The following is a 22,395-nucleotide window of genomic DNA, read 5'->3' as shown; positions in this document are numbered from 1 at the left end:
TGAGGTTTTGTCATACACACAATGGAAGTGTGTCTGAGAAGACCGGTCCGTTCCCGCTGGGCGAACAATGCAGGCGTGATAATGTGCAGGAGATATTCCAGTGGCTGTTTCGACTTCGTCTACTTCTGAAGGCCGGCTACACCCTACAGGAAGGAAATCTGAAATATTTAAAAGGTGAGAAACACACCCATCTATGTGTCGGGATTGTTTATTTATTTATTTTGTAGTTTTAAGTGTGAGACAGAATATTAACAACATGCACTTCCTCCATTATTTGGTGAATTTGCGGTGCGGTGCGGTGCGTTGCGGTGCGGTGCGTTGCGGTGCGGTGCGTTGCTGTGCGTTGCGGCGTGCGCTGCCTGGACTCCTGCTGCCTCCTGGGATTCACTAGGACAATGATGGTGGGAATATGCTCCCTTATTACCCTCCTCTGTCATCATTTGTGACAGATTATATGGACAACCAAGGTTGGTTACACAACCACACACTGGGCTCTTGAGCATAATTTGATTGATTTCCATCTTGTATAATACCTTGTTACCTACTGACACTGTAAACGAGAAGATAGTAACCCAATCACTTAGCAGGGTCAGTCCGAGACAAGCCGGAGAGAGTGTTAATGCTCCGAGGCAGACTGAGCGGCACCTCGGGAAAGTGCTAGGGCGGGTCAAACACGTGTCGCCATGTTCGGTTTTTCTTTTCTTTTTTTTATTTCTTCTTCAACGTTGCAACACGTGGCAGAGTCAGACTCTTACGCCCCCCGGCTATTTTCTGAAGTCTTCCCCTGAAGGAACACATCCACAGCTGGAAGGCCAGTGTGAGCAGCCCTGGGCTCTCAGAGACAACCCCTCCCTTCACTCTCATCTCCAGCCTTGAGTGAGATTAGGCTTTTATCATGAATGCGTCAAGTCTGCTCGATATTGTAAATTAAAGACTAAATCCCAGCATCTGACAGTGAGTCAGTAAATACAGATATTTTTGAGTTTGTTCTAAAGTCATCGGTTCCGACCCCAACAAACGTCACAGCGCTGGACACAAAGAAATGTAGCTGGTGCAGAACAGAAGCACATACTTTTATGACTAAAACAAACGTCCATAAAAGATCTCAGAGTTTTGACTGAGTGGCTGAATGTCATTACTCTGTAAGACACAGGTCTTCAATAGGGGGGTCCAGGACCCATAGGAGGTCCACGCAGTTACTGCAGGAGGCTTGCAAATTATTTTAATTAATTAGACATTTTATACATATTTAAATTTCTTTAAATACACATAAACATGAGTCAGACATATTTTAGTAAAGAGATAAATGGAGTCAGAAGACGTCACTGTTACACATGGTTGAAATTAAAATGAAAAAGAATAACCAATTTTTTTTGGAAAATATAATTCAAGTATGTTGGTACAAATCCCTCTTAGCACTTAATATCAAGTTTGCAGGAAGGGCCAGTCAGGTGAGCAGCAATAAGCAAGCGGGTGTACATATTCCACGTTGAACGAGAACAGTTTAAATAATAATGAACGACTGAAGTAGTTGGTAGTAGAACAACATGAGCCTATTCGCTCAGGTCTAGTTTTACCAGGCGACCTCTAGTAACTTCTAATAATTGCAGAGGTTGTTTGTGATCTTGCAAATCAGCCATAATTTCCAAGTTTCCAAGTAAAAAAAGACACCACAAATTACCTGATAACTACTATTATTATTATTATCATTTTCAGGAGCTTTGAGTTGGATTCACAGCTTCTTTTCTGTCTCTTCTAACCTGAGATGTGTAAAAGCTGTGTTATAAATCAAAGTCTGGGCAGATGTGAGGGAGCAGAGCCGAGGTGTCTCTGAACCGCTCACAGACAGAAGCTCAGACCCATCAGAGGGATGAAGTCACAGAGGAGGATGAGATGGATGACGTGTGTGGAAGCAGATGTGTTAGATTTTATTTAGTGACGCGTTAACGGCTTCATCACATCAGTAAAAGTGGAACTGATGTAAATACCGACGGCTATTTTGGAAGTTCTCCCCTGGAAAAAATACAGTCACCACAACATGTTTTATTTTTTAAAAATATATATGTGTCTACTATTAACTCTGACATTAAACTCTGACACTTAATTCATCCCTTGTGAATTGGCGAGATGAAGAAGTTGTATAATGTCCCCAGGTCAAACTAATCCTCCAAAAAAAGTCATTCAGAGTCAGTGGGTCAATCATCCACCACAATATCCTCCCACTCGACTTCTGGAGAAAGTGGAATAAGTCTTGGATCTAAGTCTAAAGGCTGTTTTCCTCATCTGGTTTCCGGTTGCTATTCTGTGAGTGGTCAGAAATTAGAATTGGACACGTGAAGAAGCAGAGCTCCCAGATGCTAATATTCATAGTGCAGCCACTAATCCTGCCTGGGTACAGATAAAGAATACTGTGATACTGTGATACTGTGATACTGTGATAGTGTGATACTGTGATACTGTGATACTGGGTGTGGGTGCACGGTGAATGAACTGGTTAATGGCTGACAGATGAAAATAAAACCAAAAGTGTCTCTCGTCGCCCGTATCCCACAATGCTTAGCGCATGTGATGTACGCTGCAGTGGGACGGCCTCATGAGGACTTCTCTGGAGATCAGCACTTGAGTTTCTCATGAAGTATAAATGATTTAACAAAAAGAAACATTTTTCTTGTTCTTGCAGTCTGCAGCAAACAAATTGCACTCACTAGGGATGTAACGATACACTCGATTTCTGATGCTGGGTTACCGAATAACAGAATAACAGAAAGAGGTTGCAGACAAACTATGACTGAAAAAGATTCCTTTAATTCATTCTGAGGTAGGATGTAACTTTGAAGCACAAACTATGCAATGAATGCATATTTAAAAAAACATAATTGTTTAGAGAAAAACTAAAACTAAAATTATATTTTCTCTCTGAGGTAGAATAAACTGTGCAATACAACGCATACATTGTCTTCTTAAAAGTGCAACTGAAATAATATTATATCTTAACAAAAAATAAATAAAAAAATGGATCTTTAAAACTAAATGAATAATACAAATAAATGAAATCTCTTCAAATTCACAAACTAAGGCTTGCATGCATGCGTTCCTAGTTTGTTATTTATGTTTTTTTATGGAAGATCAGCAGATCTCGTCTTGTACGACGTCGAACACGTGAACTCAGAACTAGATGACGCCCTCTGCTGTTTGAAACGGGCATCGTGATTCATTTTTCATCTCAGCTGATTGGAATCGTCACACAATCGCATCGACTTTTAACTGTCTTGATGCATCGTTACATCCCTAGCACTCACTACAGTCACTTCCAGAGCTCACTTCTCAGGAACGCGATGCAGTTATTTTCCTACTGGTGAGAATTGAAGCTGAACAGCGTTCCAACTTCAAAGGAAAACAAGCACGAGGTCAAAGAGGTAAAGCGGCAGCTCGCCAACGTTGCTTGATAAATATATGAAAAGCAGCATGGCACTAAATGCCCGTTCCACGATGAACAACCTGGAGGACGGCAGCGCTGCACCTACCTAACCAAACAAATGACTTACTGACACCGGCTCACAGTGGGAACACACAAAGAAGCTGTGTAACAATAACACACGGCCGACCAGAAAACAGAGCACGGCAACAGTTACTAAATGACTCCCAGCTCCTCACACGGCCAGTTTCACCAGCAGTTTCTGCAGCTGCTATGCATACGTGTGTTTTCTCCTTGAGTACATATATATATATATATATATATATATACTGTACTCCATAGTTTGGAGTATCATTCAAGGCGAGCTTGAATAATACACACAGAAGGGCACTGAAGACCATGTGATGTGGGGGGGATTTCAAAAACAAATTTACTCATGCACGACCTCACCCCCACCTCCTAAGTCCTTCAAACTCACAGATGGCTCGCAGGCATCGATGTTTAAGACAAACACAAATTCTCAAAGGCAATATTTATTTATTTATTTATTTATTTTATAATTTTTTGATTGGGATGTTAAAAGATCTTCCCTGAAAGGATCGACCAAATCTCACAGCACGCGTCAAACTAAGGTTCTGTGTCTCTGGAGGTAAATTACTGTAACATTACGCGTCGCCCATTCGAAAAAAACATTCAGTCATCGGGGCAAGGTTATTCATGAACAACAGCCTTTTTCAATAGGCATCATTCCAGCCCCCAATCTTCATTTATTCATTTTCCAAAGGGCAAATCAAAGGTCCCTCAAGGCCGAACCTAAATGACGAAGAAAAAAATGTGATTAAATCACCGAACAGATGGAAACAGGATCCTTCCAGGGCTGTATTCCTATGACAGCGGCATCACATGGGAACTCTCCATAGAGGTGATATGATGTTTAGGTCTGTTTCTCTTATTTATTCTTCTGTCTTACACATTCAAAACCAAAAAAAACAAAAAACAAAATGACAACAGCAAGGAGCAGAAAATCCTTTTGTGAAAGGGAGACTAGGAGTGTTCTGCTAACTGGATGAACTGGGGCTGGATACTAACAGCTGCTCAGTAACATGCTCATACTGACAGTGTTAACGTCAGATAAGAGGAGTCACCGTCTGGATGTCACAGAATAATGAGGTATTTTTTTTGGGGGGTGGGTGGGTGGGGAGGGATTCTTATCTGTAGAGGAGTTAAAACACTCAGAGTGGATGAGGTACAGAATGTAGGCCAATTAAACCAAGTTTGACTGGACTAGACTCCAGTCTGTGCCAGATGCAATGACAGAAACTGAATAAGTTTACAACAGCAAATATTATGGGCCCACATTTCGTACTCGGTCTGAGTCTCGGTTGAAAATTCGAAGTTAGCTTCACAGCGAAAACTTGGATCACGACTGTCAACTTTTATCTCAGATAGTCCCCCATCAAGCAGCCTTTGCTTTAGTTTGTTAGCATGCTAGTGACATACAGTGCTGGAAAAACCGTTACAGACACCCTCAACACCCTTAACATTTTACACAGTCGCAAACACTATCATGAAATGTTTGTGGAAAAACTAACAAAACTAAATTCTTGACGGGCCCTATGAGCCCTGGACGTGTGGCAAAGGGCATTATCTTGTTGAAACATCCAGTTTGGACCTTGATGGAACAGAGCATGTGCAGACGGGAGCACGTGGGTTTGGAGAATGGCTCAATATTTGGCAGAGTTCAATGTGTCATCACAGGGAGATGACCACCACCAGCCTCCACCATGTTTGACAGTAGCTACTGTATAAGCTGGAGATAATGCTTGGCCTGGTCTTCTGCGTAGCCTCACATTAGCAGGAGGAAGATGAAGCTGGAAACTGGACTCATCTGACCATCTGGACTCTGTCTCTCATTGATCAGAGGTTTCTTGACAGCCTTGTAGGACCTTAAGCCATGATCTAGAAGTTCACTATGTACAGTGTGGGCGGAACACTGGACACCAGTTTGGTTTGACCACTGCTGTTGGAGCTCCTGTGATGTCATTGGGTGGTTTTCCCTGCACATGTGGATCAGGATGAGGTCATTTCTTGCTGAAGAAACCCTTGGACGTCCAGATCTTGGGTTTGTCTTCCAACCAATCGTCTGCATTTCTGCAGAGTGGATCCAACAGCTGAACGGCTGCATTTACATTTCCTGGCGATCTGGCTGAGAATCTGTATCTTTTCCTGCATTAGGTTCCTTGTTTTAGCAATTTTTGTCTCTGAATAACTTTCAAATGTACTGGCTTTATATGGACATGAAGCACAGCAACAGAAAAAGCACGACCTTTATTAGTGGATCACTGGAACCAAAATGACCCAATACCAATTTACCAATTTCTTATGTATTTTAATGGCTGTTTTAGGATTTGTTTAGTATTTTGTCTGTTTAGTATTATGTCTGCGGCTGTACTGAAAGAAATTGCAATTGAAAACCTTGGTAATGCAATATTTCCTAAATGCATGGGGGGGTCCCAAAACGTTTTTTCCACCACTGTACAGTACGTCCCAAAGAGGAAATCCATCTGCTGTTTAAGTAATTGATCACAAAGTGAAAACAAATGAAAATGTTAAACTGACCCCGGCACTGGATGAAAAGTGACAATTCATCCTGAAGGGAACAATAACGTCGGCACTAAACAAAAACCGAATCAAAAGTGAATCTCCCAGTGACGCTAAAGGGAATGAAAGTGTATAATTCTGGGACTCATAAATGTCCATACAAACAAATGTCCAGAGCCATGTGTGAAAGGCCCTAAACACAGTCAAATGGTCCTTCTGTGCTTTCCAAACACCTCCAAAGCAAATGGCTGCGTCAGGGTTTAGGGAGGCAAACAGAGGGGAACGCTGTACGATCTCTCAAGTTTGACCATCTGCGATGATCGGCGGCAGCCCTAATTGCAACGGCTAATCTCCGGTGTAATCAAAATTCAAGGAGCACGTCGATAATCAAGTCCAATTAATCTGCTAATATCCCCCCAGTGTTGGAATAATGGGGGCGTTAACAGGGCTCATCTGTTGCAGACGCTCCTCCGCCGTTCCTTAGGTGGCTTATTCACAGAGGGAGACGCAGGATGCTTTTTGACAGGTATTTCTCAGCATTCATATCTCCAAAGTCAATTTGAATAAACTACTGTCATCTCCCATAAGGGCAGATCCCGCAACACAAATTTCTCCCCCCGCTAAACAGGTTTTCCAATCTTCAATGAAGTACGGCATGTAAATTACCCCATCCCATTTTGCATACAATATCGATTGTGACAGGGAGGCCCGGGATCATATACAGCAACATTTGTACATGGGCTGCAGAAAACAGCTTCGGCGTACGATGACGGAAAAGGAGGCGCGTGTGTGGGAGGGTGTCAAATAAAAGTCATATTCCTTTTCATAAGAATAATAAGTGCGTGACGGTGCTGCATATTTAAGCCGAGAAGACAGACGCGGTTGTGTTTCCTTGCGGCTTGATTGGAAAATCACATACAGGCCTTCAACCTGAACCTACAGCGAGAGCTGCGGGTGCCACTGCCCCCCCTCCCTCATTCACACTGATTGGCCGGGGGTGGGTGGGTGGGGGGGTCATTTCACAGTGTGTGATAAATGGGTAAAAGGGAGTGTAGCGTGTGTGCCTGAAAGTTGCGCTGAAAATCTTTGCGGTAATTAACGCGCGCAGGTACAAAAACACAAATGCATTTTTCAGCGTTCATTTCTTCACTTGAATTATGCAAAGGTTAGTGATTATTCTGTGGAGAGGCACAGTCGTCAATGGGAGCCAGAGTGAGGCATCAGCATAAATCAGCGGCGAGGTGCACTCTAAGCTCTCCCCCACTTCCTTGACTGCTGCTGACTTTCAGGCTATTCATAATATATGAAATCTGTCTTTTATAATTCAACAGAAAAAGGAAACATGCCTTGATAGTGATTTACAGAAGATCGAGCCGGTCCAGAGTTATTTAAAATTCCATTATGTGATGTTTTTCCTGATAAAAAAAAAAATAAAAATGGAATTACTGTATAGATAAAGTCCAGGATATTCCTTTCTTCCATTCACATTGACATTACTTAATGTATTTTAAAGTATTTCATCAAAACCCACCCTGTAGGGCTGGAAATGCCAATTAATCCAGCTCTCCATAGCAATTACTTGGAAGACTGCCGGGCTATCGACGCTGCATTTCAAAGGATTTTACAGATTGCAAACATGTAGAAGAAAGACAATTAAATGGATTGAACCTTTGAGCAAGAATCATAAACTACACAAGGAGAGGGAGAAGCTCCGTCTTCTTGACTTCATGAAAAACGATTTTACTTCACAGAGCGCTGGAAAAACATGCAGCATTTTTCATCATATAGTCGGTGGGTGCTCGGAGGAATTTTGGCACCGTTTTATTAGATTCTCTTTTTTGACTCTTGCAGCTCATTCCCCAACAGGTGAGAGGTTTTCTACCGGCACAGACACAGTGATCAATGTGTGCAGCATGGTCAGATGTGGTCACAGGTCACATGTGGAGTAGGCTACGACGTGGCTCGTCTTCATGTGTGTGACTGAATAAACTGTGGATACTCAGCCTCGTATCAAGCGACATGACATGGAAATTAACAAAAACAAAATTCATTAATAATAATTAATAATTATAGTAAAGAAAAACTTCTGCTGTATTAAAAGAAAATAAAATCTCTTATATATAAACTCCTAGAATGTGATGAAACACACCGATCAGCCACAACATTAAAACCACTTACAGGATGTTCTTCTGGGAAACTTTTGGACCTGACATTCATTTACGTGGATGTTACTGCTACTACATGTAGCCCCGACCTAGACCAGACCAGACCAGACCAGACCAGACCAGACCAGACCAGACCAGACCAGACCAGAAAAACATGAAGAACAGCACCAGGTGTTGACCTGGCCTCTAAATTCTGCTTCCAGACACCACACACCCTCCGAAGGCCCACGTCCATTCTCCCATGAGTCAGGGCTGTGTGAGACCTACATCTAACTCTACATTGGCCCTTTTAAAATGTGAAGCATGAGCCTCTCTCCATAAGTCGAATATATACAGCAGATCAATAATTCTGTGAATCCACACAAGTCAGCCAACAAGGAAGGTCAAGGAAGAACAAGTAACAATAACACAAATGAACCCTGCAACCTCCGGGTCAGAGTGAGGGTATAGTTCACTGAATATGTCAGCGAATCCCCCGGGAACTGGAGGAGGTGAGAACACTATCCCCTGTGGAAATAGGACAGAAAAACAGCAGTGTGCACAGAATAAAGCCGCTGAAAGCACAGCACTTTATACCCGGCTCGCATTCATTTTTAATGAAGTATAATAAGTCACAGCACCGGAGCAGAAATGCAATCCCCAGCCCAGATGATCTAACAACACTAGGACTTTTTTCACACAGCATATCCTCTGACAGTACCGCAGGCGCCGAGTCAGTGAGCTGAATGTTTTCAACATCCCTGCAAATAGACATAGCAACAGAGGTGTCTCTGCCCCTCTAGTAATGACAACACAGGGAAAAAGCCCAGCTCCTCGTGTGACTTATCAGAAGACAGAGAGAGCGAAAAAAAAAAAAATCTTTGGCCTTCTTCTCTTTGTTGTCATTTTTTATTTATGAAATCCAACACTTTGGGTTAGTTTTTCAAGAAGAGAAAGGAAATATCAAAACAGCTCAGCATGCCGAGTTTGAAAAGGAGTGCAGTGCTTTACTGGTCAGGGTCTCCGCTGACTAAGCTGCAGAAGAGACAAGGATGAGCTGGTAAAAGCAGGAACAGGAACAGGAAATACCTTTAATTGTGACGCTTCCTGTGCTGCTCGCCAGTCCAAACTGGTTTCTCGCTACGCAGGTGTAGAGGCCTGCGTCGGCTTTGGTCGCGTTCCATATCCGAAGGTTTCCATTGTCCAGGATTGAGATCCTGTGGTTGGAGAGAATTGATAAGACAGGTCACAAAACAGCCACAGCATCATTTTATTCTATTCGCAGCACATTGCACATGGCAAGAAAGAAAGACGGTATCTCTAATTAAGGTCTGCTTCTTTAACAGATGGCAAAAATGAGAAATAGGTTTTGCAGGTTTGCACATGACTTCAAGAAATCTGGGACAACGTCGGCATCGTGCCCTTTACACAATGGCCACAAGTACTCCGAAAAAGGTCGAAAGGCCTCAGCCGAAGTTGGCATTTTCGAAATAGCGAGCAAAAAAAAAAAAAAAATGGAAACCGTGCCCTTGAAAACGAGATGCAGCGGGAAATCAAGGGTGGACCACCTCATCAAAGCGCTTTGAATTTTAATTATCTGAAATGCTCTGCTGATTCTGCAAACTGTAAATATAAAACGGCGTCAGCCTGATGGTAAGAAGGGCCGGGGTGGTGGAGGCGGGGGGGTTAAATCGCTCTGTTCACCTAGGAACACAGGAACACAGCCCGAGGAGTCGGAGCAAACGGAGGCGTCGGCTGCTACGTGGCATCCAGGTAATCGAGGAGCAGCTACCTAAAGAGCCACAGCCACTCCAGCCTTATTTCCCACAGACTCTTAAAAGATTGAGGCTCGCTCACGCTGCTCTAATCATGCGTCTTTTTCAGATGCAGCGGGGAGCTGTTTTCAGCAGAAACGTTCTGATAAAGCCCAGTGGACGCCACCTGCTCAGCAACAAACAGCTGACAGTCATTATGCAGGAACTAACTGGTGGAGACAGCGCAGTGTTTAACAGCTGAAGATATTTTATCAGGAGTTGGACATGAGCAAAACATTCTGTTCATACAGTAAAACAGCAGATAAAATATCCAGTGGATGAGTGATGGACTTGAAGGAAGCACACGGCTAATTAGAGCTGACTTATAACAGAATAGAAAAACTAAAAGGCTTTTGTAGAAATCACAGTACCAGTTTACTAATTGCTTGTTTACAGATGCTACATTTGTTCTGTGTATTTATTTAGTTTTTTTCTTCTACTGGCTCCTACATGACGAACCTCTAAACATTTGATTCATCTTGATGCTATGTAGTGCTGACCAGGTAGCACAGAGAGTAGTAAATACAAAGCAGCTTCCTCTTGAATAAAGAAATCGTCAATCTAACATTTTGGACACAAAAGCGAAAGCATCAAGCTGAAAGGACCGGTTCAGACATCACGTTAAGATCTGATCTGATCTCATCATTAACATACGTCTCCAGGTCTCAGTTTCTAAACCCTGACGTCACCTGAGGTGTTGTAGAATATATATAGCTTGAGTTAAAACAAAAGACTTTGTTTTTGCTGCAATAACAGTTAAGGACGAGTTAGCCACGCCATTCGACAGCATTCACTGGCCCTTGTTCGGCCTAAATCCCCAAGAGCCCAGAACGGAGGCTCCTTGGTGCTAAGTCATTTATCAAGTCTTTGAAGTCCAGCTTTCCAACCAACTGATTTTCAATGGAAGGCAACGGCAATGCTCTAAAGTCTGTTCTGGGACATTGTGGACCTTTTTTCAGTTTGAGCTTACTGAAAGCTCTCTCGCCACCAGAGCAATAGTCACAGGCAATGTACAAAATAAAGCAATGGAGACTTCTCCAAAAATTGCCCTAACATCTTGGTATTGTCCTAATATTTCACCCTGATACAGCGTCACTGGATGAAGCTACTGGACTCTGTTTACCTAGAGTCTATAAAGAGATAGACAGACATCACATCACTTTTGAATCAGTCGATTATAATAGCAGCTGTATATTTATTTTCTGAATGAATGAGTTCACGCTACCAAAGGAATGAGGACACATGTGACCCGGGCGACTTCCAAATGTGATCAGAGATCAGATGTTCACATCTGTCTTTAGCGTGAGCAGATCTTAATGCACCGTCCAAACAGACTCTCGACAAACTATATTCCAGGTCCTGTAAAACAAATGCTCTATTCCAGTACCTTCTATATCTAATATATATTCAAAACTGCTACTTGACAGATAAATGTATTTACTTATTTAGCAGCTTGAAGTCAAATATAGAGGAGCCACGATAAAAGTCAAAATGACAAACAATTCATCAGCTTTCACTGTTGTTATGTGAGCAGACGTTGCGAAATGAGGCCGATGCAGTGTTATATTTTCCCCCCTTCGCTCAGTGTGTCTTTTTCCAAGAGGTGGACGTGATAAGAAAGTGCAGAGACAGTCGGCGTAAGTGAATCTACTTCTAAAACCACATGGTGCTGCTGAGTGCAGACTTCTAGGTTTATATCAGGCGGGAGGGAAAAGTGCTGAATGCAGAGGAGCCAACAATGACCATCAGTTACGTGAGGGCATAACACAGTGTAGGATGGCACGCAGCTAATGACATCAAACCTGCAGGCTGATAAATCTGAAGAAAATGGCCCATTAAATGGCACCACAGTCGTACAACCGGCTGTAACCCCGAGCAGAGTAAGCACAATTAACACAACTGCTATACATTAATTACATTGCCTGGCTGGTGTTCCGTGTTTATTGCAAAGCAAGTCTGATGACTCGTGCTATTTAAAAGGGAAATTAAAGGTAAGAGCAGAACAGTGGCTTTTTACCACACATGCATCAATTAACTTGGCGACGTCGTCGCACTGAGCCAAAGTGCAGACAAATGGAAACACGCGCTGGTTTTAACTGGAACAAGCTCTGACCCAGTTCAGTTCCACCAGCACAGGGATCACAGCGATGCCTCAACATAAGTAAATACCTGCATCATATGTGCACTGCCCTCTGTACAGCCACAATCTCTTTATCCTCAGGGAGAAAATAGCTACTGCATCATGTGACTTACTGTGCACTACGCATCGTGGAAGAGGAGGGGGTCCAAGCAGCAGCACGAAGGCGGCTAAATCCTCGGGAGCCCTCCTGTGGAGCCGAGTAGTTTTATACGAACGCCGGAGAGAAACTTTCCTTCAAAGAAGGTAAAGAAGGAGCAGACGGACTGGCAGCGTAAGTCATCTTCAGCCTGATGAGGTCAAGTACAGTGGAAGTCGACTGAGGCGCCGCAGTGGTGAATAAAAGATGGAGGCTTACTATTAACACATTTCAGTTTTGCTCCTGCCTTCCCTCTCCTCAGCCCAGACAACGTGTCCATTATGCGAGGAGACATCTCCCACCTCCATCCCGGGAGGAGGCAGCGGACGGGCAGGTATCAATAATTCACAGGTGAGATGAACACAAGTGGCGCTCCTTTCATCCGCGCCTCACACGGCTTTAATGGACACGGCTGTAATTCCTCTAAAAGGAGGCGATTATTTTGAACACAGCGCGAAGCCCAAATGCACTCGTGTAATCCCCCCCCAAAAAAACACAGGTGTGTGTTTTTTGGGCGAGATCAAGCCTCAGAGGACAGTGGGCCGCACAGAGCTGATCCTCCCGGCTCAGCGACAAGATGAAAGAGACAAATAACATCAGTCACAGAGCAGCTATCGCCGGGCAGTGTGAAGTGGAAATCGCAGGAAAGAGTGTGTTTTTGTTATTTCCTTACGTTCCCTCTGAGAAGCTGTTAACAGATGCAGACGCTGCCTTTTTGTGCGGCTCCCTCGCAATCAAAAAAATAATCCACTTGAAAGCCTTGTTTTGATGTTTCATTCAGACATATTTTGTCTTTGATCCGTCTGATAAATTCTACATTTTGAGAGGAAACTGTCACAATCCAAATAATAATAAATAAATAAAAAAATAAAAAATAGGCACCAAAAATTGTGGAGTTTGAGTGCAGCGACTGTGAAAGTGTGGGTCTGGAATAAAGAGCGGGTTTCTAAAGGATGCAGCCGGGGCTTTGTGCCCAAATAGAAAAATCATATTAGCTCACTTTCCGCGTAAACACACTAACATGCTAATGCCTTATAAAAATTCAACATGCAAACAATATGCGCGATCACAGATGGGAGACTTCTCTCTCGAATACTTACAGGTTTGGAGATGGCACGTGCCGATTATTGGCAGCATGACAGGAGGATGGAGGCCTCTGTGCCTCGCTACTTAATTAACGTGGTAAATAAAACCCTGGCTCGTGAAAATAGGGGTTAAGATTCTATCAGTGAAATTACTCAGGCGTGAGACCACGGCAAGAGAGATCGTCACAAGCTTACCGCCATTTCACCAAATACTTTGTCTAAGCTAAGGTCTTTTGTGCTCAAAGATTATTGCACACGCAGCCTGCTTAACTCACCACTTCAGCAACCGTTCACTTCCAAATACCCGTTTAACTAAGTGAAGGGGGGGAAAAAAAAGGGAAGCGTGAAGGAAATACTGCAGGGGATGTGTTGGATATTGTGTTTGCCTGCTGTGGAGAGCTCGCAGATAAGATGATGTGCGTCCGTGTTACTATTTCTGACCCGCGCCGGCCGCCATCGACCTACCTGCGGGTGGTGTTTTCTAATCATAATTGTATCAAAGCGTCGGCGTTGCTAACAGAACTGGAGGCGAGAGGCGAGAATGTGGCGCGCGTGGCGGAGAAAGAGGCGAGGTCACCGCATCCTCTGAGCCGAGACAAGGGGTGGGACCTGACTTCAGGTGTTGATTTATGCTCTTGACTGCTTTGGAAACCCTGAAGTGTGGAGGAGGAGGAGGAGGAAGGGGGGAGGGAAGAGGGGAGGGGGTGTCTGAGATAAATTGAAAGGTTGTCTCTCCTAAGGTTCCCCACCGTGTGCTGTGCTGGAGAGAAACGGCCTTGTCAGCGGCATAAATCAAGCCCAGCTGTGCAGCGCAGACACGGGATGCTAAGACCTGCAGAAGGCGATGCAACCGCAGTGAAACTTCTCACATCTCAGGTTTATGCAGCATCATGACTAAACCAACGCGCCTTTTTTTTCCTTCAAGAATAAAAAAGTTAGCAACATCAGTGTTGCCACTTGATCAAACCAACCAAGAACAGATGAAGAGAAATTACTGAGGACTCAGTAAAAGTTAACTTAATTACTTCACTGATTACCTGATTTCAAAAATAAAAAGTGAAAGTAACATACTGCCCGACCAACTTCTGCACAACTTCACTGGTTTTGCTCCAAAGTCTTGACTTTAAGCCTTTGACTGGCATCGTAACCACACGCTTGATCTTCTTTGTAGTAGAAGTGACAATAAAATGCTTTTTGTACCCGTTTTCTAACCACTGCTAGTCATTCAGTTTGTAAGATACACACATTTCTAATGTGAACACATTATATACAGAAATATCTAAGCTGTGGCTTTTATACTTTTTGAGATACAGCACTTCTGAGCAAACGACCGTAGCTTACAATATACATCACACAGCTTCATTATCTATATTGTATGAATCTGTACAACTGTGTAAACATTTTAGATAGATAGATAGATAGATAGATAGATAGATAGATAGATAGATAGATAGATAGATAGATAGATAGATAGATAGATAGATAGATAGATAGATAGATAGATAGATAGATAGATAGATAGATGCGTCACTGGCATCACTGATGAACATTAAGCTTAGTGGTTAATTAGCTCATGAAGCAGGTATGTTCTTTTGTTTGGTTCCTTTCTGTCGTATTGGCCGACGCTGGTGAAACAGGAACACCTGGGAATTCACTTTAGACAATTCTCCAATATAGACGTAATTGATATTGATTTTTACTGTTGTTGGCCATGTACCAAAAACTCTCACCTTGTCACATGGATCATTAGCTGCAGCATTAGCATGAGCATTAGCACGGGGACTGGAGATGGTTAACGCTGAGGTGGTTTTAAATGGAAATCTGTGGCCAGATAAATATACAGGCAGTAAAATATATTTTAAAAAGGCAGCTAAATTCAACCCAGAGTTAATTTTCTCTTTTACTTCTGTTCTTTAGGAACACAGGCAGCTTAACTCTATCTTGGAAAATTTCTCTTCATCTATTCTTGGTTGGTTTGATTTGGTTTTCAGTAATGTCTTGGAAGTTGCTCTGGAGTCGTTCCCTTCACAAACTGATTAAGCCCCAGTGAAGATCTACTGGTAGACAGCAACATAGTGTGCATGCTAACATGCTATGGACACTGTAGATTCTTCTTATTTTCCTTCCGTCTGTTCCCTTCAGGAGTCGCCACAGCCAATCATCTGTTTCCATCTCACCCTTTCCTCTGCATCCTCTTCTCTCACACCATCTACCTCCATCCTCCTTCACCAAATCCATAAACCTCCTCTTTGGTCTCCCGCTATGAAACCTCCTGCCTGGCAGCTCTAACCTCAACATCAGTCTCCCCGACCATGTCAACCTGGCCTCTCTACTCCGCTCCGCTCATTCCAGAGACAAACCTCAACGTCTTCAGCTCTGCTACCTACGGCTCATCAAAGTCCCCGTCTGTAAACCGTAAAGCATCGCTGGTCTCATCACTGTCCTGTAAACCTCTCCTTTCATCGTTGCTGCTACTGATTCCCTGCACACACCTGTTCACAAAATAACCATTATAGCATGCGAACCAAATGTGTCCACTTCTTTAACACAGTCGTGCCAAAGACACCATTATTATATTTTTACATCTACATTTTTCCCCGCTTTTAGGTCATGTTTTGATTCTTGACTTATCAATAATGTTAAATGAAACTCGTGAAGAGAACAATTTGTCACTGAGTCACATTAAAAGGTCCAGTAGGAGCACACGTGCCCCCCGACCCCCTGCGTTTGACGTTATTAACGCAGCTCAATTACAGTTTATCCTTCGGAGCCTTTGAGCTGGAAGGAAACTCTGCACCTCGCGGACGATTACCGTCGATTGTGTCAACGCTGACCACTCGACAGGAGTCTTTTGGAGGCGTCAGTCAACGTTGCGCAACGCTATAACGAATGCCTTTGAGACCGCGGCTGCAGCCAGGCAGAACAAATGATTCGATAATGACTGACACGAAATAAGCACCCGTTCTCCAACCGGAGTCTGGAAGTGGTGTTTTTGTTTTGTTCTTGTTGATTAATAGTGAAATAAGTTGCAGTCAGTACTTGAAATTACTTTCCTTTTAGTTGAGTATGTATCGACACTTGTCTCCAGGGCTCTTTCTTTAGCATTAAATCTTCTTTGGCAATATTGTTGTTCTATAATAATAATAAAAAAAGTAAAAAAAATACCTGGCCATGGGACAGAGGTGCTGTCCCAGCAACATTATTAATCTCTTACTCTGTGAAATACACATTGCAACTATAACACCAGGATGAATTACTATAATATAAGGTCCCCTCCAAAGCCTTAATACATATGATTAATATTTTTTTTTTCTTTTTTTTTTGGAAACAGCAGGAATTGTGTTTACTTTGCACAGCATTATTAAATTAAAAGTGTTAAACTGAATATTTGAATACTGAACATTCCTGAATGCCTTGATTCATTTATATTCATATTGCTGCGATAAATAAAACGAATCCGGTTTTACTTGGACATTAATGAGAAAAAGTGCACAGGATCACACGTGTCTCCGGGTACGAAAACACTCACATCTTATCTCTTCCTATAATGAAAAAAACAAACAAAAGCAAGCCCTGTGCGCCACATGTACACACAAACACAGTCTATGGGCCTCAGCGCAAATGAACCCTCTCAGAATAAACATGGAAAAGTGTGTGTGTGTGTGTGTGTGTGTGTGTGTGTGTGGAAGGTGTCTTAATGAAGCATCCTGACTGAGAACATCTTAATTCCCGCCTGGTGAACGGGATGTGATTGTGTTGGTAATTGCGTTGCGTGGAGAGAGGGGAGTTTATGCGCCTGGACCACAGAGGAGTTTGTGTACGCACTTCCAGCGCATTCCTGTAATCACAAATTGCTCTCCTGGTTTGTTCTCCCTCTGCAGATATTCATCTCGTGCGCCGAGGTGTCCCTCCAGGATAAAGAGCACACACATGTTCCATAGGAAATTGTCAGAGGAACCAAGATGGATTACTCATGCTGCGCTGGCGGATTCTCACTTTGAAAAATGATAGCAGCCACAGCCTTTCAGATAAAAATAATCCTGGCAAGTAGTGCACGGGATGTGGACGGGTAAAGAGGGGTTTGACCTAATCTCAGCAAACATCTCGGAATTCACTTTATCGCTGCTCTGAGATTTATTTTAGTTTAGTCAAAAGTGAAGTCCGGATTCTTCTCAGAGACAATTTACGGTTTACTCTCCCTCCCTGTGTTCTGGCCCAGACAAGATGAAACTGCTAATTTAACAATTGTCAGATTGATAGATGGCTGATAATGCATGGCACTACATTATCTCAGGAGACGTACAGTATGCTGTCTCTGACCGATACAGGGGGAGGCGGGAGGTGTGGCCAGTTAATAGCTGGAAGCTAAATTGATCTACAAATCACTGTAATGGTCTCTTAATACAACAGTGAAATCAATTAAAGCCTGTGATCATGACTGACAGGCAAAGGCCAAGGTCCAGTCTGTCTATCAAGGAAGTGCCCTTCAACGTGGATCACTTTTATCAGAAGTCAAAGATGCACCAGAGGCATGTTAAATTTCAATTATCGCCGAGCCCACCCGGCAGCTTTCTTTCCTCCCTTTCCTCCGCCGCTGTTTCTCTTTTCAGGCCACATAAAGTAATGTAGTCATACATTATATAGTAATTCTCTATAGTCCAGTAAAAGTTGAGTACACAGAGTCAAAGACGCAGCGTTTCTCTGGATAGCTTAAGGTCACCGCTGGCGAGCTTGGCGGCTCTTGGCGCTACACTTAGCAGCTTTTTAGTCTCTCTCGACAGCTGCCCTCCCGCTCCCCTCCCCAAAAGCATGAGCAGGATTACGGATGGGTGCACATACTCCATTTTAGACCATTTAAAAAAAAAAAGAAAGAAAGAAAGAAAATGGAAAAGTTTTACTGTGAAGTATTTAAGACAGGACAGACTTTTTGTAATTGCGTTCTCATTAAAACCTGAATATGTAGCGTTGACTGCTACACATATAGAAATATGATTAGCGCCGGCCAGATTTCAACCTGCATTCCCGCCGTGCCCGTGGAATTACAAGGTGGCAGCTCATTCATTTGAGAGGAAGTTGAAATTGGTGGTGGATATGCCACCGTGGAGACATCAGAATACCCATTAACATCCATCTAAATCTAGAACACGGACAATTAGCTGCAGAGACTTTCTCAACCAATTTATCACAGTCTTTATATCTGCCTTTTTTAGTGACTGCATGTTAAAAAATGTATCACACCGTACTATTGACACTCTACTGAACAGTCAGCGTTTGGGGCAGGGGGTCTGGTCTGGCCTGATCTGGTACGAGCTCATCTCATCCTCCACCACCACTTTCTCCTCTCTAGGGTAACTCGTCTACTGCCAGGCTAACACAGAGACAAACAACCATTCACGCTCACACCTAGCGCATGCCTTTGATGGATGGAAGGAAAACAGAATACCCAAAGAAAACCCACACCGACACAGGGAGAACATGCAAACTCCACCCAGAAAGGCCCCAGTTGGACTCAAACCTGGATGTTCATGCTTGGAGGCCTGGTACGAGCTAAAGGAATGAAAATAGTCAACCATGAAGAATGATTAGACCGTAATAAGTCAGGACTCTTCACCCACTCAAACAAGCGTTAACGGTAAAGCGTCTAAATGATATAAGACACTGCTTATGTAAATTCTGCAAGGTCGTGTATCTGCATGAAGAAGAGTAATTCTGGTCATTAGGCTTCGGGCCAATATCAGAGAACTGACAGAACTGGCAACCTCATAGTATTCAACCTGCAAGAGAGACCTATAACACATCCTGCTTAGAGACGAGACACATATATAAGACGGTTTGCTCATCTTTACAGGAGTGACTTTCTGTATTCTTGGAACATACAAACAAACTGTTAATTATCACTGGTGTTGTTAGGCCTATTTTAGAGGGGCTGAAGGAATGTACAGGACTAATTAATAGTTAATAGTTACTGTTGGAACTTGAAATAATAGCTGTTTGTGAAATGTTGTGCTCACACGCTACGTTCGCCCACATCCTGTGCACCTCCTGGGGGCTGAGCCTCCCCTGTCCTTAAAACCTAGTGACGCCCCTGCTTAATCCTCTCAAACAACTGTTAAACGGTAAAGCGTCTAAATGATATAAGACACTGCTTATATAAATTCTGCAAGGTCGTGTATCTGCATGAAGAAGAGTTATTCTGGTCAGAGTGACAGAACTGGCAACCTCATAGTGTTCAACCTGCAAGACAGACCTATAACACATCCTGCTTAGAGACGAGACACATATATATAAGACTAGTGGTTTGTTGGTTTGCTCATCTACAGAGGAATGACTGTCCGTATGATGCCTATTTTAAAAATATCCTTAAGCCCCCCGAAATAATTTGGTGTTGTTTTATTTTTTTTCTCTTGCAATTCAATATGAAATGGCCAGAATGTGAGTTTATATAAATAATGATATATGATCACTTAAATATGATCATAAATCTGTCCATTTCCCTTCACTTCATAGTGTGACCCTGACTTAAACTGCTTCAGTCCATCCTCATCCACTCCACTCATGAATATTAATTGGATTTTTTTTTATGTCACATATGTAATCTGTCCGACTTATTAATAGTTACTGTTGGAACTTGTGTTTGTTGTTGCATTGTGTATATAAATAAATAAATTCTCAGTCTTTGTTAGCTGTTTGTAAAATGTTGCACCTCCTGGGGGCTAAGCCTCCCCCGTCCTTAAAACCTAGTGACGCCCCTGGTAATTATTATACACAACATAATGAAACAATTAAGTTCAAGAGTGGACCAGTTATCCTGCAGTAGCCTTGCAGCCCTTTCATGTTCATCTCAATTTAGCGACGCTGCTGCTCTTCCGATATTGTGAAAATCCCTTTTAATACAAAATCAACCGAGCCGTCCACCCGACAGTCTCACCTACAGAACTGAAGGTCTCTGCCCACAGAGGTTTAAACCAACCAATGAGATTATTTCCGCCTCCTGAGCAGCCCTAACTCTGAGACACGTTTGGATAAATAAAACATTTAATCTGCTACATGGATGTGTGTGTGTGTGTGTGTGTGTGTGTGTGTGTGTGTGTGGCGCTTCTGAACACTGTCGGCTGTTTGTCTGCAGCCGCCAGACTCAGCAAAGAACTAATCCTCGGTTTTGCTCCCGTTCTCCGGCGGAGGAGCGCCGTAACTTATTTAAGCTATAGACAAAGTAGAAAGGTGTAGGTAAAGGCAAAATGAAACGCTCCAGTCAGCGGTCCCTGGTTACCTTGTCAGGTGGTAAAACCTTTTCCTCGAGGCAGAATAATGAGATAAGACCTTCTGGGTGCATAAGCTCTCAGCATTCAGGCCCTGGCACTGCTCACTCACGCTGCTAACCTCCACAGAGAGCCACAGCTCCACTTTACAAGCAGATGTTCAATTAGAGCGAAATGAGGAAATTAAAGAAGTGATGAGGAAAAATGTGAAGTGACATCTAAACATTATAAACAATGGTTTTAATAAGCGTAACAGCATGCGGGCCCGATAGTGAGGAGACTCGAAACGGGGCCGTCGGTTCACGCGCGTCGTTTAATCACCACTTTTATTAATACACCTGTTTCCCATGCAGCACTTATTAATTTCAAGTCCTCATAAAATTAAGCCCTGAGACATTTGATGAGTCTCTTATTAAAATCTCCTTGAACAGAAAAGCTTATGGAAGTGGCGCTCATAAAATTAAGCCCTGAGACATTTGATGAGTCTCTTATTAAAATCTCCTTGAAACAGAACAAAAGCATTATGGAAAGATGGCGCGATGGAAAGATGTGCGATAAGTAAATTAATACAAAGTTCATAGCGACGCCTCCTCCACAGTTTTGCGGTTCTCCTGACACTGATTCTTTCTGGAGTGCGTCTGGCGGAGCAGATGGGGCTATAAATGGAGATCACTCTGCGATATATCTCTTCATTTACGTGACAGCCATGCTTATTCGCTCTGCCAATGTAGGAGGGATGTATAATATAATATGCAGGAGGGACACTGTACCAGCGGGTCATAACTACAGATGAAATCTGGCAAATCTAGCGAGTGCGAGCGCCGGTCTCTCCGCAGACTAATGGACCAATCAGCATCCAGGGCAAACAGAGAGGCACTCAAAAACTTGTCGCGTTAAGCTTGCACCCACAGCTCAGACGTTAACCGGCAGCGCTTAAAGCTCTAAACATACCTAGCAGATGATTTCCAAACTGCTCCAGGCACGAAATGAGTCAGAGAACATCCTGTGATAGTAATTTCTCATGCTCGCTGATTCATGCGCCACACTCGAGCCTCCATGTGTGTGTCAATAGTTTGGCAAAACTAAAAAGCGGATTTGAAGAGGGCTCAAAGTGTACATCTACAGCTTAATGTGTGACAAGTGATTTAAAAAAATAATAATAAATAAATAAATAAAAATAGGTAGGAAGCAGGAGCTGCCGTTTGGGCCAATTTCCCAACAAACATTTGATTTCTCAAAGTAAATTGTCCAGAGTGTGAAACCATTAGAGTCTCAAGCTGCTCGCGTAGCCGTCGCTGTTAAAAATGAATTCACTGTGCAATAAATGTACAGCATACAGAATAACCTCTTTACTGGGGGAGCATATACGGAATGTGCTTTCCAAGCCTGGCGTTGGCTGTATTTCAGTTTAATTTAGACATGGAAATACTGGGGAAATACTGGGAACTATAAAAAAAAAAACATCTTTACCTTGACAGAACACAACGAATCATTGAAATGTTACAGAAATAAAAAGGCTACGGTCACTGCTAGTTTGGCTAGAAAATAAATAAATAAATCTCCAATACTGAGAACACTGAACAGCCACGTACGGCTGAGAGGTTGTTTTTCATTTTCACTATTTTTTGTTGCATTTTCTTTGTTGTTTTGTATTTTATTGAACGATTTTATGTAACTGGGAGTATCTTTTGTGGCTGTGGCTTTTGTGTATTTGCTCCCGAAGTCTGAAAGTGACAGATGTTGGTGCGAGAAAAGAATAAAACCTTTAAGAGCAAAAACAAGGAGAAAACTCATTTCCACG

The 22,395-nt window shown here is 42.9% G+C and overlaps 1 protein-coding gene across 2 annotated transcripts in view; it reads right to left on the bottom strand.

The window, feature by feature from the left end:
* The window catches only part of cntn4 (contactin 4), a 164,295-nt gene that overhangs the window by 11,100 nt on the left and 130,800 nt on the right, over positions 1-22,395 (bottom strand). For both annotated transcript variants that reach the window (XM_047583884.1, XM_047583886.1), the window contains exon 12: positions 9,250-9,377. In XM_047583884.1, the coding sequence (XP_047439840.1) occupies positions 9,250-9,377 (128 nt within the window). The remainder of the gene's footprint in view (positions 1-9,249; positions 9,378-22,395) is intronic.

This window comes from Mugil cephalus, chromosome 4 (genome assembly GCF_022458985.1).
Source record: "Mugil cephalus isolate CIBA_MC_2020 chromosome 4, CIBA_Mcephalus_1.1, whole genome shotgun sequence".
In the NCBI taxonomy this organism is placed as follows: Eukaryota; Metazoa; Chordata; class Actinopteri; order Mugiliformes; family Mugilidae; genus Mugil; species Mugil cephalus.
The sequence above is the reverse complement of the archived record's forward strand: the minus strand, read 5'-3'. Positions and strand labels throughout refer to the sequence as shown.